Source organism: Acinonyx jubatus, chromosome B4, assembly GCF_027475565.1.
Source record: "Acinonyx jubatus isolate Ajub_Pintada_27869175 chromosome B4, VMU_Ajub_asm_v1.0, whole genome shotgun sequence".
NCBI lineage: Eukaryota > Metazoa > Chordata > Mammalia > Carnivora > Felidae > Acinonyx > Acinonyx jubatus.
Window position 1 is genome coordinate 66,518,096 of NC_069387.1, and position 17,805 is coordinate 66,535,900.

The 17,805-nt window shown below is 37.4% G+C and overlaps 1 protein-coding gene across 4 annotated transcripts in view; it reads left to right on the top strand.

Moving 5' to 3' along the window:
- Positions 1–17,805, top strand: part of LRRK2 (leucine rich repeat kinase 2) — a 137,299-nt gene that overhangs the window by 23,332 nt on the left and 96,162 nt on the right. For all 4 annotated transcript variants that reach the window (XM_053226128.1, XM_027035906.2, XM_053226127.1 and 1 more), the window contains 4 exons: positions 2,697–2,826; positions 4,996–5,120; positions 11,136–11,248; positions 17,321–17,465. In XM_053226128.1, coding sequence (XP_053082103.1) covers positions 2,697–2,826; positions 4,996–5,120; positions 11,136–11,248; positions 17,321–17,465 — 513 coding nt within the window. The remainder of the gene's footprint in view (positions 1–2,696; positions 2,827–4,995; positions 5,121–11,135; positions 11,249–17,320; positions 17,466–17,805) is intronic.

Sequence of the window (17,805 nt, forward strand, 5' to 3'; positions counted from 1 at the left end):
TGTTCTTTGCCCTGTGGAAATCTTTGATATGCCAACAAAACGACCAGTGTCTGAGGATTAGTTACATGGGGAGTCAGCCTTGATTTTGATCAGAATCAGTGCCCTGCTCTTCCTTGTTCCTTACTTCTTTGTTCTTGGCCACCTGCTAGGTAAACTGTACTCAGATCCCTTGTATTATTCTTGGAGTTCTGCCTTAGGAGAGTATTAAGACCTTGAGCAGCTTGGTCACCAACCTCTGTGGGCAACTTCTCATTGAAAGACACTTGAAAACATGGAGTATGCAGGGTTGGAATGGGTTTTCTTGAACAACAACAGGACTGGCAGGCAGAACTGGTTTCTGCCATGACGTTACCCAGGCCAAAGCTTGAACATCTTGTGTGACATTTCCCTCAATTAATTAATTATCTACTTAATGAATTAAGTTAATATTTATTGAGCTCCTGCTAGACAGTGACCTAGGCATTTGGATTATCATATAAATAGGATACTCCCAGGTTCAGGGAGCTTCAACTCCAGTGGGGAAGACAGATAATAAGATTAAATAACATATGTGTGAGGTAGCTACGAAAGCAGAAAATGAATCCGAGAAGAAGGATGTGTGTGAGGGGTCAGAGGAGTTAAAATGGTGGCGAGGCAGCCAGGGAGGAAGGTGAATATTGGATAAAGAGCTGCAGGAAGTTACATATTATTATTGGCCTTTTAAAGCAGATAATTTATTACTAAAATGGAGCAGAAGAGGTCAGGACTTTATGCAGATATAAGGTAAAGGAGATAAGGTGTCTAAAATGTTCTGTGAACTCTGAAATCACTGCATGATGTAATTTCTATTAGGTCCAGTGTTTGATGAAATTTCTGTTCTCAATTTTTAAGTCAAAGGTTAGGTGAATGTCTAGGACAGTATGGTGCCTGGACCAGTAACATCTCCAGGAAACTTGTTAAAAATGTAAATTCTAGGGCCCTGTTCAGACCTGCTGAATCACAACCTCTGGGGTTAGACCCAGGAATCTGTTTTTCAGCAAGCCTTCTGAGTGATTCCAAGTTTCTCTGCAGTGCGAGCACTTCTGGTGTAGAGGGACTTCCATCTTTTAAAAGTATCCTCTTGGTTAGAAGTTAGCCACTTTAGGAGGGGTTATTGAACCTTCTGACATGACCAAGCAAAATAACCCAACTTATCATATTTTAGTGTGTGTTATTCTGGCTGTCTTTAAAAGGTATGAATTTTTCAGATTTTGGCAGTATTGTAGAATGTGTATATCAATTCCACTTATTTCTGACTTTTCCCGATTTTCTATCATTTCTTCCTTTCCCAATTTGAGGTTGATAACTCATTTTCAAAATACAGATCTTTCTTGACTTATGATGATGGGGTTTTGTCCAATAAACCTGTCATAAGTAGAAAATGTTGAAAGTTGAAAATGCATTTAATACACCTAACCTACTGATCGTTACGGTTTAGCTTTGCTGAACTGAAATGTGCTCAGAAGACTTATGTTGGCCTGTAGTTGGGCAAAATCATCTAACGTGAAGCCTGTTTTATAACAAAGTGTTGAATGTTTCACGTAATTTACTGAATGCTGTACTGAAAGTGAAAAACAGGATGAGAGGTAGAGTGTAAGTGCATCGGTTGTTTACTCTTGTTATTTTGTGGCTTGCGGCCACTCCCCAGCATTAAGAAAGAGTATTGTACTCTGCCTGAGAAAAGATCAAAATTCCAAATTTGAAGTATGGATTCTACTAAACGTGTATCACTTTCACACCATCACAAAGGTCGAAAAATCGTTGGTCGAGCCATCTGAAGTCGGGACCCTCTGTGGTACTTAATCTAAGTTTCATTTCCTGCCACTTTCAGAGTGTTGACCTGCAGTGTGTAATGTTGGAATGATATTTATACAGAGTCTTCAAGACAGTTTATACTTAAATAGACAGTATAAGATAATGTGCATTTAGTGAAGGAAGTTAATTATTACAGAAAAATTATTCTGTAATCATTATTGCTGGGATATAGTTATCTTCCCACATAGAGTATAAAATCAGTTGTAAAGCATATTTATTAAGCTTTGGCATTGTGAAATTATGTAATAATTTTGTCAGTGCTTTCCGTCCCTTTGCACATGATGGTGTACCTATAAATAATGTTTGTACAGTTTGCTGGGATGAATGGAGAAGGTAGCTCAAGGCTGAAGGCAGCCTGACATGGTTCCAGCCCCTGTCCCACCCTACTCCCCCTGCCCCCGCAAGGTTTGAGTGGATGGTCAGTACCTGCATGCACCTATAACTTATTCCCAGCTCACTAGTGTCTAACGTGCCTAGTAAGTCTGTGTAAGTGTGGTTATTTTGTGACACTGTTATAAATATTAGAATGAAATGTAACTTTCATTCTTATTTTGGAGGGCATTATTTTAAAATATTTTCCTGCAAAAACACTCCTTTCACATGGATAGGATTATGTTGGAACCAGTCTTGTCTATGAATAAAACTTTAAAAATCAAAACCTCAACTGAAATTGTGAATAAGTGTGAAAAATTGAAAATGGTGCACATTTGAAAGATAAACATTAATGATCTTTAATTTGCAATGAAATATAAATTCTACATGTACTTTTCTGTGAATTTGGACTATCTTAGCATTTTGTGTCTACTGCAGAATTATGAAAGTGTGCTTTTATTTCTATGAGTAACGTTAAAAACATTTTATAGTTAATTTCAGAAAAATCCTCTTGTCAAAAGGAATATACCTGAATGTATTGGAGTTAATGCAGAAGCATATACATTCTCCTGAGGTTGCAGAAAGCGGCTGTAAAATGCTAAATCATCTTTTTGAAGGAAGGTAATACAGATTCATGAACTTATGCAGAATATATAAGGTTGGGCCAGGAATATATCAATGTTTCAAGCATATTTCTAAGAGTTAAAAGAAAAACATAAGACATTTGCAGATTGAAACATTGTGGAATATACTCTTATATCACCAATACTGTAGACTTATTTTATCTGACTGTGGAAAGGGATGGCAGAGATTGTAGAAACACGTTGAATTGGCTTTTGTACTTTGTGCTTGGTGCTGACCACATTTTGGAAAATAGCAGTTGTACAATCAGTTTTTCAAATTATTGTGTATGAAAGGCATGAGATAAAATCAGAATATGGCTTCTGCTTTTTTCACAACAAATATTTATTGCGATTCTTTCATTTGAATTAACCTGGTCTTCTCTTCCTGCTCTCATTCCTTAGCTGGGAAGTTCAAAGATGTTAAGATTCCATGGCTGGTTAGAGGCACAACAGGACCAGATCTGGGGGTGGACGATAGGGCAGGGTTGGGGGGTAGAGTGGTGAGTGGGGGGCTTAAGAAAAACCTGTTTAAAAGGCTAAAACTGAATTATGTACAGAAGGTGCCTACTGCAGGATACACTCAGTGCCTTTTTGCATTTTATTAGGCCAAAGAATGTGAAGTAACTTTGGCCTAATCTGTGTGAATCTCAAACAAAAAAATAAGCTCTCTAGGAAACTGTAATGTGTAAAAGAAAAAATAATTAGCACAAATGTTGCAGTAGAAAATGATTTTGTGTCCTGGCTTTCCCACTAATTTGAGCCAGCCATTTGATGTCTAAACATCAGGTTCCTCTTTGGTAAAGAGGGATAAATAGTAATAATCTCATCAGTTGTAAGTTTATAACATAAATATTAAATCACTTACTTCTTACAAAGTTAAGATAATGCCTATACATTGTAAGCACTCAATAAATCACAGCTATTATTATTAATACTGTTATTAAATATGAATAAATGAAATGCAAATAGCATGGTAAAATGTATGTAGCACATTGGTAGGCTTTTAAGGAATAAGGTTATGTTGTTTTTAACATCCATCCAGCTAATTTATTTATGTTTATATATATCATATCTTTGAGTCATATTTCTTTTATTTAAATGTTGCTATTGAATATTTAAATGCAAAGTTGATCTCCAATGATGATTTTTATGGTCCTGGAAGTGTGCAAACCTTTATAAATGAGACAAAGCACCATGGAATAATCTACCCTTTAAGATTCTGTAGTTTATGTGCAATTAATGCTTCTGGCTGTTTCCTCATAGGTAAAATATACAGTTTTAGTCCTGGGGATTCAAAGTAACTATGACAGTGGGCATGCCACTAAAAAACCCACTGTCTAGTTGCGGAGACTGATGTGTAAAGAGACAGTTACAATAAATACTGTGTGATAATGCAGTGGCAGGGATGAGTAAGGGCACAGTGGTTAGAGGAGAGTGAATGAAGTGGGATGACCAAACAAGAGAAGCTTACCGTGACCACAGAACCACGCGAAGTGAGGGCTTGGTTGGAATAATGCACAGGTTTCAGTTAACATGGCACTGTGCAAAGCAAGGCCTGCCTGTTTTACAGTTTGTAGTACCTACTGAAATCTAATCCAGTGGCATTTCTTCATATGGAAGAGAAAGAATAGCCAAAATACCTTAGAGAAACTTAAGACTTCAATGCAAATGAAACTAATTAAGAATACCATACAGGGAGTCCAGTGGTGTTAATTTGGAAGAGGCAGGTTGGTATGCTCTAAAGATCCCTGACCTTGGAGCTCAGACAGTTTTTGTGTTCCAGTCCTGGCTCTGTCACATTCTGGTTATAGGACCTTGATACGTCACCTCTGTCAGCCTAAACTCTTCATCTGGAAAATGCAGATAATAACACCCACTTTTTCAGGGTTGTTGCCAGTGACCCATGTGCAGATCAGAAAGGAGATGTGTCTTGTGAAACTAAATAAAAGAATGCCCAGGTTATTAGGAATTCCACTTCTTGAGGTCAGGGTTTAATTAAATAATAATTAAAATAGGTGTGCTCATATTACTGAATGCAAATGCATTTCCATATCGCCTTTTCTGGTAAAATAGAATGGTTCTGTTTTCCTGTACTTGTTTCAACTGGGTGTTTGTACAATGGAATAAGGTTGTACTTTTAATAAGCGTTTCAATCTTTTATTTCCAGTAATGCTTCCATGGATACAATGGTAGTAGTGGCCCCCAAAATAATAACAGTTATGAGATATCATGAGGCATCATTATCAGTGCAGCTGGAGGCACTTCGAGCTATTTTACATTTTATAGTTCCAGGTAAGTCACATAATGGATATGGGAAGAGATGGCAATTTCAATGGATTTTTTTGACTTTTTTTGAAATACCAACTTTCTAGGCAAAAATGAAAGGACCAGCTTTTCTCAACCAAAAGCAAATCTTCCCACTAATCCAAAAGTAAAAAGAGAGGAAAAATGGTGATGTGGAAGGGTCAGATTAATTTATAAGAAAATTGGATAATTTATTTATACAAGCAATCACTATAATATAAAGTATAGAGCTTTGCTTCCAAGGGGAGTGTCAACCTCTGATAATTTTTTCTATTTCTGTTGCCATCCAAGTTTTGTTTTGTTTCTTGTCTGAACTATAAACATAGCTAAGTAATTTTCACACTTTCTCTTTTGCCTCTTTCCGGTCCTTCTTTTACTCTGTGGTTGAATGAATCTTTCTCAAATATAACCGTGTGGCTTTTATTTATTAACCTCAGTAGCTTCTGTTCTCTCCCCTTTACCCCCTGCTTATATCTGTTGTGACCTCACTTGTCCTTCCAAGCCTGTTTATTTTGTATTTATTTATTTTAATTTATTTTATGTTTTATATTTGAGAGAGAGAGAGAGATAGACAGAATGTGAGCAGGGGAGGGGCAGAGAGATGGAGACAGAATCTGAAGCAGGCTCCAGGCTCCAAGCTGTCAGCACAGAACCCGACGCAGGGCTTGAACTCACGAATGGTGAGATCATGACCTGAAACGGTCAGACACTTAACTGACTGAGCCACCCAGGCACCCCCAAAGCCCATTTAAAACAACTGCTCCTCCATTCATTCCGTATATATTTATTAAGAACCTCCTTTGTTCTAAATATTGTGATGGCTGCCCAATGATGAAAAATGAATGAAGAAGGCATTACGGTACTATTATTGGAGCTTAGAGGTAGATGGATATGTAAATAGATAATTACCAGACAGTATGAGCAGAGCTGTTACTGCCATAGTATAAAAGGCTGTGAGAATATTGGTGGAGGCACAAGTAATTTAATCAAAGGAGTAGGTCAAGATTGAGATATTTGAAGTTGAAGGGTGTGTGAAGCTGACCAGGTAGGAAGGTTGGGCAGGACCCTTCAGGCAGAAGGACAGAGTGCATATGGTCTTGGGTGAGTAAGGTGTGAGGAGATCAGTGCCTGTGGATGAATGTGGAAGGACTGGCAGAGGCCTGAGGTTAAGGGCCTGATCACAGCACTGAGCAAGTGTGTGGCTTTTTTGAACAGAAGTCAGTTCAGATTTATTAAAGGTGTTCAAAAACTTTAGTGTCATGAACAAGTCTGCAGTTTATAGTGAAAGCGCTGTGCTGTGGAGGATGATTGGCAGGGAGAAAGCCTCCTCCAGGGAGATTGCGTTGGAGGCCATGATGGTCAGGTGAGACATGGTGGGGGCCCAGCGATGGAAGCAGGGGAGACGGTGGATCTGAGAGACAGTGAGGACATAACGTTTGATAGGACTTTCCGACTGCTGAATATCGGGGACGTAATTACTTTTTGTTGCTCTGTAAAATTCCTATTCTTTTACAGCCCAGGTTTTTTTTTTTTTTTTTTGTATGCACTGTTTTTAAATGAAATCCTCATAAATCTACCACTATCTTTAATCATAATCGTATCCTATGTTTCTAAGAATAAAAGCATACTCGGTACAAGAATATACATTTTTTCAAGGCGGGGGCTTTCTTCAGTCGTCGTCGTTATTGTTGTTCTTTTTAATCCCCTGGCATATTGAACTAAAATAGCTGTTCAATTAGTAGATTTTGAATTGAATCATGATGTGCTATTCATAGTTGTCATGCAACTTTTAAGGTATAATTTAACAGAATTTTGCTTGAAAATATTATTACAATTTTTTTTTGAACTTTGTAGATTGTAAAAAACAAAACAAAACAGAACCATTTTGATCATCCTTAAAGGTGCCAACCTTAATCTTTTAAATTTTAAAGGTAAGCAGAAGACTTTCAGAACCAAATCTGTTAGTTAATAAAATAATATTCTTTTGGTTAAGAAACAAGTTTTGGGGGTGCCTTCAAGGCTGTCAGTTAAGTGTGCAACTTTGGCCTATGTCATGATCTTGCAGTCTGTGAGTTCAAGCCCCACGTCAGGCTCTGTGCTGACAGCTCAGAGCCTGGAGCCTCCTTCAGATTCTGTGTCTCCCTCGCTCTCTGCCCCTCCCCCACTAACACCCCCCCCCCTCTCAAAAATAAATAAATATTTTAAAAAATCATACTGGGGTCACCTGGGTGGCTCAGTTGGTTAACCGTCCGACTTCAGCTCAGGTCATGATCTTACAGTTTGTGAGTTTGCGCCCCGCCTCAGGCTCTGTGCTGACAGCTCAGAGCCTGGACCCTGCTTCCATTCTGTGTCTCCCTCTCTCTCTGCCCTGCCCCACTCACACTCTATCTTTCTCTCTCTCAAAAATAAATAAACATTAAAACATTTCTTGAAGATAATTTTTTTATTGTTTTTAGAATTGACTCTGAAGCCACATTGATAGCAATAATCATTAGATATGTGAACTTATGTATTTAAAAGGTCAATTAAGTGATTTTCTTATAATGATGTTTAGATCTATTAATGGGTACCCTTGGAAATAATTTTATAATTTTAGGGTTGTATTTCATGTGTAGAAATACGTATTTGTTGACACATTTATAAACATATCATTATATAAATACATTTCTTTATTGTTATCTATTTTATTCTATGCTCCCATACCATATTACTATACCATACTACACCGTAATTTGCTATACTGTATCTTAACCATTCTATGTATCAATGAGTTAACTATAGTATCAGTACCCCAGTAGTTTTGAGGTTGAATATGATTCTGGTTTGAGCATGTTAAGTTGAGGTAGGTGCCTATAATATCTCAGTTCATTTATTAACTAGCCCATATTCAGATTGTCTTAATTGTAACAAAGGTGTGTGTTATAGCAAATTTATATAATTCAGTGTCCAGTTTAGGCCCACATATTGCATATGGGCTGTTAGGTTTCTTAAACTTCTTTCAATGTAGTAGTTTTCAATTTTTCCTCTTTTTTTGGAACAATAAGTTACTGAAGTGATTGACCTGGTAGCTTTGTAAGATTTGTTTTTTTAATGTTTACTTATTTTTGAGAGAAAGAGAGGCAGAGCACGAGCAGGGGAGGGCAGAGAAAGAGAGGGAGACACAGAATCCGAAGCAGGCTCCAGGCTCTGAGCTGTCAGCACAGAGCCTGGGGTGGGGCTCAAACTCACACACCACAAGATCATGGATGCTTAACTGACTGAGCCACCCAGAAGTCCCTCCAGTTTCTTCATTTTTTAAGATGAAGTAAACTTCACTTTACTCTACCCAAACTCCTTATAGTTTCTACAAATCTTGGGCACCTGACTTCATTTCTTTTGGTCATTACTTCTTCTTTCCCTTTTATTATTTGCACATACCTCTATTTTGTTAATCACTATAATAGTTTATTTACATATGTGTTCTAAAGCTAAGCATTGGGCTTGAGAAAGGCAGAAACTAGGTCTTCCTGTTCTATTTCAGCTACTAACACAAACCAGGATGAGAGTAGACCTTCAACTGTCTCTTTGAATGAAATAGTAGAAAGCATATGTGCAAAAACAGAGCTTTTAGCAACTTTACCTATTACCCTTCAGAGGTGCAAGACCAGAGTTGATATAATTTCTCTCTTCATTTTATTTTTTTATTAATGTGGGCTGAGCTTAAAATGGAAGTCTAAATTTTTTTTTTTACATTTTTTTAATGTTTATTTATTTCTGAGACACAGAGTGTGAGCGGGGGAGGGACAGAGAAAGAGGGAGACATAGAATCCGAAGCAGGCTCCAGGCTCTGAGCTGTCAGCACAGAGCCCAGCACAGGGCTTGAACCCACAAACCACGAGATCATGACCTGAGCCAAAGTCAGATGCTCATTGGACTGAGCCACCCAGGTGCCTGACTCTGTGGCTTTAATAAAATGATAAGACAGCTATTTTAATAAAATATTGCGTTGGTTATTTTTCTTGACTTGGTGTCAGATCTAGAAGGAATAATGTAAAATTCTTTAAGAAAGGACTTATGCAAATTGGGAATTATATAGAGGAAGGTGATTATGAGTATAAAACCACATCTGAAAGAACATTAAGAGAAACTGAATTTGTTTAATCAGGAAATGGCTTAGGATGCTATGAAAACTGTAAAACACCCCATTCATTTGTAGTTAGTAACAGTATGCTGAAAAACATGAAGAATTAAAATGTGTCAGGCATTGTTCGAAGTGCTTGATGTGTATGAATTTTTAAAATTCTCATAGCAACCCATGAGGCAGATACCTGTTTTTGTGTGTGTGCCATTTTACAGATGATGAAACAAGCATGAGAAGTAGAGATTTTAAGGTCACAACTTGTATAATGGAGTCAGGTATTCAACCTATGCAGCCTGACTCCTGAGAAGGCACTTTTATATATACATTTGTGCAACAAGCATACATTGAATAACAGATCTAAAACACTATGCTTGGAACTCTTGGTGATCTGGAGATGATTAGGTTATGGATCCTGCCCTCAAAATTTTGCAGTATGTACAATTTAAAGGACTGTTACATGGAGAGGAAATTATATCCTTTATGGATAGTAGAAACTCAAGTGATATAACAAAGACCAGAGATGAAATTTATGGTAATGTTCATTTGGTCTTAATGTAAGAAGGATGTTTATTAAGACTTATTACATGTGATAAAGTTTTTATTACTCAACAGGCCTCCTCTTAGTGGTTACATCTGCTTGCGATGTAATTGGCCGTTTCAGAAATTAACGTGGGCTTGGTTACTGAAAATAAGGCAGAGAGAGTTTAAGCGACTTGCCTAAGGTCATACAGCTGTAGTGAATGTCTGAACCTGTCTGAATATATTCTAAAATGAGGACTGAAAGCTCCAGGAGGGTGGAGATCCACCCAGCCTTTGTTATTCATTGTGTTATTCCCAACATGTAGCAACAGCTCTGGCATGTAGTTAGCATTTAAGTTTTTTTTTGTTTTTGTTAGGTAAATGAAAAGCTATATATGCAGCCAGTTAATAGTTTGTGTTAATAAAAATAATTTAAAAAATATTTTTTAATGTTTATTTTTAAGAGAGAGAGAGTGAGCACAGGGGAGGGGTAGAGAGAGAGGGAGACACAGAATTGAAAGCAGGCTCCAGGCTCCAGGCTATCAGCACAGAGCCTGATGTGGAGCTGGAACTCAAGAAACACGAGATCATGACCTGGGCCGAAGTCTGACGCTTAACTGACTGAGCCACCCAGGTGCCCCTTGTTAATACAGATTATTAAAGTGAAAGATTATATAAAGAACTGCTTATTAATAATTATTTCTATAGGCATAGGTTTTGGAAACATCATCCATTCATAATAATTGTAGTATGTAGTATCAATTATGTAACCACTATTTTTTGACTTCTTATTTTTTAACAGTTTTAGGATAGTTTAATTACCATGTAGCTTAATAAGGAATATGTTTCCTGTGAGTAACTTAATACTATTATACAGCCTTAGAGGACTTTTAACAAAAGTACATGCTCTTTACCACCATAACGCTGAAACTGAAATCTTTTTTCTTTTCACTGTTGTTCCAGCTGTTCTTTTATGTCTGCATTTGATATCTGACCTTTTTATGTTGTAGCCCAAATAACTGAGCTTTTCTCAAGCTGTCCATTGTTGCATAAAAATCTTGTATGAATACAGAGTATTCATACAAAAAAAGTATTGTTTGCTCTAGAAAACCTCTCCAGGTAGTAGCTCTTGCTACTTTAAATTCAGTAAACACCCACACATGTTGCATCTATTTTACGTTCAATGATAAACTTTTTATAATTTCGGTAAAGATAAGGGTTATTTCTTTGATAAGGAACTATGCTTTAGAAAATAGTACATGTGTATGTATTGTTAGGTTAATTATGATCACTTCTAGGAAGTGACAATCTGCTCAGCCTAAATCTTTATGAGAAACTTATTATTTATTTGTTTACTTATTTAGGCATGCCAGAAGAGTCCAAGGAAGATACAGAATATCAACATAAGCTACATATGGTTAAAAAACAGTGTTTCAGGAATGATATTCACAAACTGGTCCTAGCAGCGTTGAACAGGGTATGTACAATATAAGTTTTCTGCCTTTATACCATTCCCTGGACTGTGGGATTTGGAGAAATAGAAGGGCTGTTTCAGTTTCAGTTTTCCATCTTCTGTTTACTATAATAGTAGGAAGTTACGTGGGTAGAGACGAAAGATGCCAACAGGGATGCAAGGTGTGAAGAGATGTACCATTCCAGCTGAGGGGAGTGTACTATTGACCACACACGTGGACAGGTTCTTTAGATTGCTGGTAACATAAATCCACTCCAGTCTACTCAATCAGAGAGAGAACTAAAAGCTAGATGTTAAGCTAAGCCTCATGAGTGATGTCAGGAACTGTGGCTGCTGTTGTCTTTCTTTTGGGTCTTTTCTGGTCTGAAAGGTTCAGTCCATGAAGACACAGGGCACAACATTAAAAGCTTCTTCGATTGCCTGGGCTCACTTTCATTGCTCTCCTCAGAGATAACCTCTGAAATGGTTCAGTGTGCATTGTTTCTGCCCATTTTTAGATATTTACATATCTATATGCATTTACATGTATTACATATATTTACATATCTATCTACATTTGCAATAATATAATTACTATAATCAACAATCATACTAAGTATGAAAAAAGCAGGGAATTAAATTTACATTGTGAAATGCAAAAGGAATTGATGGAATTAAGATGGTTTGGAGATTTAATGTAAGATGAATTGGTCTTTATAAAAGATACAAGAGTAAAGATGTAAAGAATGATTAGAGTTAATGTTTTCATGAGAGGAAGAGAGCAGTCAAGGTGATTAATGGAAATGATTCCTTGTGATTTAGTATACTTTGAAAAATGTCATAAATCAGAATAGCCTGTAGAGAGATCTCCTTTAACAATTCAATTTAAGCTGAACTTTATAATGTAATTGTCTATGATATATTTGAGTCATTTGTACTGAAACCTTAGTATGATTTTTGAGTATAGCAATATAATGGCTTGAATTCAATTCCAGAAATATTTGATGAAAACAAGTATGTGGAAGGAACTGTGTTAGGCACTGGGAAGACAAAAATGAACATGATTTGTGCCCTTCTGTCTTGGATCTCACAGTTGGGTGAGGGGAATAACAACAACAGCCATGCGTAAACCACGTGTTCTGCATTGGGACTTACGAACTATACTGGCTTTGTGGACAATAGGCGTGTAGAGGAGGGGGTGGTTAATTTTATTCATGGTATATGTTGGTGAGAAGCAAGAGGTACCAGAACAACTTTACAGGTAACTGTAGCCCATCTTTTCTAAAGTTATTGACTATAAGTATGATATAGTAGAAGGAGTCAGCGATCAGGAAGACCCCACCCTGTCAGTAAATACCGTGATGCCAAGAAAAGCACTCAGCTCCCAGGTCTTCCTTTCTTTTGCTTGCTACTTCCAGAAGCAGTGATTGAGAAGCCTACCACTGCCTCCCCTATGTGTTCCGCCATTTCAACAGCTGAGCAATGACAAGGCATCTCACTAAACAGCGACTGTCATTTGGAGGCAGGGAGTTAAGGTCAGGGGGAAATAGAAGTGACAGTGTTTTAGTTTTAAAAACCTCCCCTGTTTTTAATTCCTAAAAGTTATTCCCCTGATTCCTCACCACTTTTGAGGAAAAAAATACTCTAAAAGAGGAATATAAGTATTTCTTTAGCTCTAAAATTCTGTGATTGCCTGTCTCACTCTGAATAAATGTTATAAAGCATCAGAGATTTTGGGCCCAAATACTGCAGACACCTGAAACGAATCACCTTTAAAAGTAAGTCTATTCTTGGAAAGCAGAATTCCCAATTAGATAGAATTTGAGATTCAACTAAGGTTACAATGCAAAGACTATTAAGAGTATTTATTTACTTATTTGTTTTTATTTTTTTAATGTTTTAATGTTTTTATTTTTTTACTTTTGAGAAAGAGAGAGAGCAAGAGCAGGGGAGGGGCAGAGGGAGGGAGAGGGGGGCAGAGGATCCGAAGCAGGCTTTGCACTGACAGCAGAGAGCCCAGTTTGGGGCTGGAACCCATGAAGCAGGAGATCATGACCTGAGCTGAAGTTGGACACTTAACCGACTAAGCCACCCAGGCGCCCTGGAAAGTATTTATTAAAGTGAATTTATGTTTGGATATATATAAAACTCCAGTAACATTCAGACTGAAGTTCAAATCTGTTGTTCAAATGCTTTATATTTGAACTCTTGAAAAAACAGTTTGGTTGGGTGTAAAATATTGGGGTTTATTTTCTTTAAAAACTTGTAGGCATTTCACTGTCTTTTAGTGCTGAATGTTTTAGGGGAAAAGTCTAAAACCAGCTTGATTTTTTTTTCTCACTTTAAAATGAGTGATATTTTCACCTGGATACCAAAGGATTCTTTTTCTTGAAATCCAGATATTTTATTACATCGTATCTTAATTTTAGTACTGGACTACGGTGTCTTCTTGTTAGCTATATATTCCATATTTTTATTTTTTCTGGGAAGTTTTCTTGAATTGCAGTTGACGTAGCTGGCAGCTAGGAAAGAGACTATTTTTGAACCAGGTGACCTGAGCTGGCTAGCTAGCTCATTGAGGAAACCATTTTAATTATTTATGTATTTTCTGAAAAACTTGGAAAATTGTGGGGCATAGGCAATAAGATGTTTCTGTTTAACATCTGTATGTGTCCTTCCACTGGCATTTCCCAAAATTTCATTCGGATAACGTTGCTAAGTATAAACTAGTAAAGTGATTTTAATTTCCATTTGAACAGCAATACATTATATCACTATTTTCAAGACAGAATATTTGATAACTGAAAGAAAAGTCTACTGTAGGCTTGTAAATATAAATATATACATGTAACATACTTTTATAAGTTTATTTGGTCAGGAGGGGAGAGGCAGAGAGAGGGAGGGAGAGAAAGAGAGAATCCCAAGCAGGCTCTGGGCTGACAGTGTGGGGCTTGGTCTCACGAACTGTGAGATCACGACCTGAGCTGAAATCAAGAGTTGGAAGCCTAACTGACTGAGCCACTCAGGTGCCCCTGTATAAATATTTTCAAATTTATAAATCGGTCAGAAGTCAAATACCACTATTTTAAATTATCCAACAGTTTATCTGCGCTCCATCGTATGTAATAATGTGAAGCTGTCATTCTCTTTGCATGGACCAATCACAGGTTTCCTGATGTAAGGAAGTCGTTAGTCATCATCCAACTGTACCTGAAATAAATAGTTCAAGATTAGAGGAGTTTAAGGTAGCAGAACCAATAGTTGAGTAGAAACTTGTTAGAGGGATGGTATTAAGAACAAATATGTATGCTTTATAAATATCTTTTTGATTTAATTTTTAGCGTAAAAAAATAAGCCTATGATGCATTTTGAGGTTAGGACTGGCTACTTGATTTGTAGGGCCCAGAACAAAATGAAAATGCAGGACTTCTTGCTTAAAAACTAAGAATTTCAAGACGGTGGTAGCAGAGCATTATACCGAGTGTGGGGCCCTTGGAAGCACAGAGAACTATGGTTGCGCAGGTGCATACGCAGGAGGCTGGCCCTGCCTAGGAAGTAGGAATGGTGGTACTATTCATCACACAGAAAGTTCAGACAGTCTACAATCTAACATTTTCCTTTTTCTGCTTTCCTGATAAGTTAATAAACTTTTAGCTTTGAACATCCGAGTTTAAGATACTAGCGTCAAGCGTAGAGTAATGCAGGCTTAGAGCTTAAGAGACTTTAAACTTGTGCTCTGAGTTATCTGCTTAAAGGATTCCGAGTCTCAATTTTTTTCATCAATGACATAGGGCTAATCATGGTGTTTCTACATTATAGGGTTATTGTGAGGATTACATGGGTTAATATATAAGAAGCGCTTAAAAGGATCTCTGGCACATAGTGAGTGCTGCATAGATTTTGGCATTATTGTTGTGGTTGTTGCTATTGTTGTTACGGTGACATGAACCATGTTAGTGTATGAAGTCCCATCCATAAATAGAAGGGTTTTAAGAAAAGAACTTTGGACAAAGTTTGACATTGAAAGAAGAGATTGTAAAGGAGATGGGCAAATGAATGGTTTTAAAGTTAGAGAATAATTAGGGGTGTACCATGTCATGGAAATTAAGGGAGGAAAAAGCAGCAGTTTGGTTGTTAAAGGACTTTTTTCTTTGAATGGTTTTAATTCAGAGTGGTAAGGACAGAAGTCTGATTATATGAAATTAAGGGGTAGGGAGAATGTGGAGACAGTGGGCGTAGATGTTTCTATTAATAAGTTTAGAAATGGAGGAGAAATGGTAGCTTGATGGAATGGAAGACCAATTAAGGGACATTCTGTCTCCTGTTAGAAGTTTTTCATCTATGAGGAGGGTGGTTAGCCCAAGGCCTGAACCGTGGCCATCACTCAGGGTTTGTTGCACAGAAAGTGAGTCATCTCATTTCATCCTCATAACAACCCTCAATTTTTAGGATCAGTTTAAGGTGAGGAGGCAGAGACACATGAGCCATCCCTCCAGCTTCACTTTGAACTACTTTGAATTTCTTTTCATTTCTTGAATAATACCTTCTGAGTAAATACCACTTCTGAGTAAATGTTATTTCATTAATTTTTAATGGAACTATTAAGTGAAAAGAGGCAGAATTTAAACCTAAATTTAACTGGCTCCAAATTGCTACCCAGAGAGTTGGTAAGATGGAAACAATGACAGGAAAGAGTATGAAGCGGGGCAAGGATATGAGTGTGTTGTTGAAATGATAGATGAACTGATGTCCAAGCTGAGCAATTAGGGTGGAAGAGAAAGGCACAGGATGACAAAATGATGCTTCTCCTCATACCCTATAAAGAAAAAAAGATGCTGAATAAGGACAATTGACAGGCATTGGAGGACTAGATTGGAAAGGAATGAAAGTCTGTTCGTTGACAGTATGGAAGTGAGAAAGCTTGGAGGGTAGATGGTTTTGGTTGAAAAAGCTGTAAGAGAGCTTGAGATCTGACTTGAAGCTTTCAGCTCCGTGGTGTATACCCACAGTAGTGCCAATCACACATTTGGAGTAGAGATACCATGAAACCAGTGTCTGTGTAAACAAAAGTGCTGTGAAGGATAGCATTGTAATTTTTGAAAGGAAAGCTATTAGGTGGGCATCAATATCATGGAAAACATTACGGAAAAGCAGAGATGGCCCATCCCATATAAGAGTTAGCTATATGTCACAGGCTTTTAAGAGAGAAGGTGTAACTGTGATTGTCCATGGTTGGAAAGTGTATTGACTGTTTCTTCTTAGTTAATAAGTAGGATAGTTTGGAAAAAGAAGTGGCCTGTATTAGGATACCTGCAAATGATGTCAAATCATCTGGAAGAGTTGAGATTAAAAAGTTGGAAGAGGTAGCGATTAACCTCCTGTGCTTTCTTTCTTCCTCTTCTTCCTGTGCTTTTCTTCTTCCTCTTCTTTTTTTGTTTTTGTTTTTTGTTTTTTGTTTTTTGTTTTTGGCTCCTGAGTTTTTAAGGGAGACACATTTGTATTAAAGTCCTAGACCTGACACATACTAGCTTTGTGATTTGAGCTCTTCATGTTCCCATATCTTTGAAATTTGGTGAATCTATCACATGAGGCTGTTGAGAGGTAATAAATGAGACATGACATATAAAACACTTAAAGAGTAGATTCTCGATTAGTATTTTCTGTAGGTGAGTGTCAGCATTGCATTTTACTGGCTAAATACACAGTATACAGGCGAAGGGCTCCAACATCCCTGATTTGGTCTCATCTCAGCAATGTACAATCTGTGTGACTTTAGGAATATGCAACCCCTCTAACCCCCAGTAAACTCATCTGTTATTGGGAGTGATATTAGTATGGACTTTAGATTCGTGTGAAAAGAAAATGCATGTAAAGTACTTAGCATGCTGTGTGGCACAGAAGAGGTACTCAGTATTAAAATGGTAGCTCTTATCCTTAATCATAATTAAAAAGTAATTAGTAATGTAAGGCAAAATCAAAGGTAATAATCTTTATTTGGACTAGTTTGTATTTTGTCAGTCTGTAGCTGGCTTTAACTGAAGTAAGTATTAATAATTCATTTTAAATAGCAAATATCAATTATCCTTTTGATTTCAGTTCATTGGAAATCCTGGGATTCAGAAATGTGGATTGAAAGTAATTTCTTCTATAGCACATTTTCCTGATGCATTACAAGTATTATCCCTGGAAGGTGCTATTGAATCGGTACTTCACACACTTCAGATGTATCCAGATGACCAAGGTTGGTACCATTTGAAGTCAGGATTTAGGATAGATTTTTAAAATAGTTTTATTTATTTATTTTTGAGAGAGAGAGACAGAGCGACAGACAGAGAGAGAGGGAGACACAGAATCCAAAGCAGGCTCCAGGCTTCAAGCTGTCAGCACAGAGCCCGACGCAGGGCTCGAACCCATGGACCACAAGGTCATGACCTGAGCCGAAGTTGGATGCTTAACCGACTGAGCCACCCAGGCACTCTTATGAGAGATTTTTTTTAATGTTTATTTATTTATTTTGGAATGGCAGGGAGGGGCGAGCGGGTGAGGGGCAGAGAGCATCCCAAGCAGGCTCCCTGCTGTCA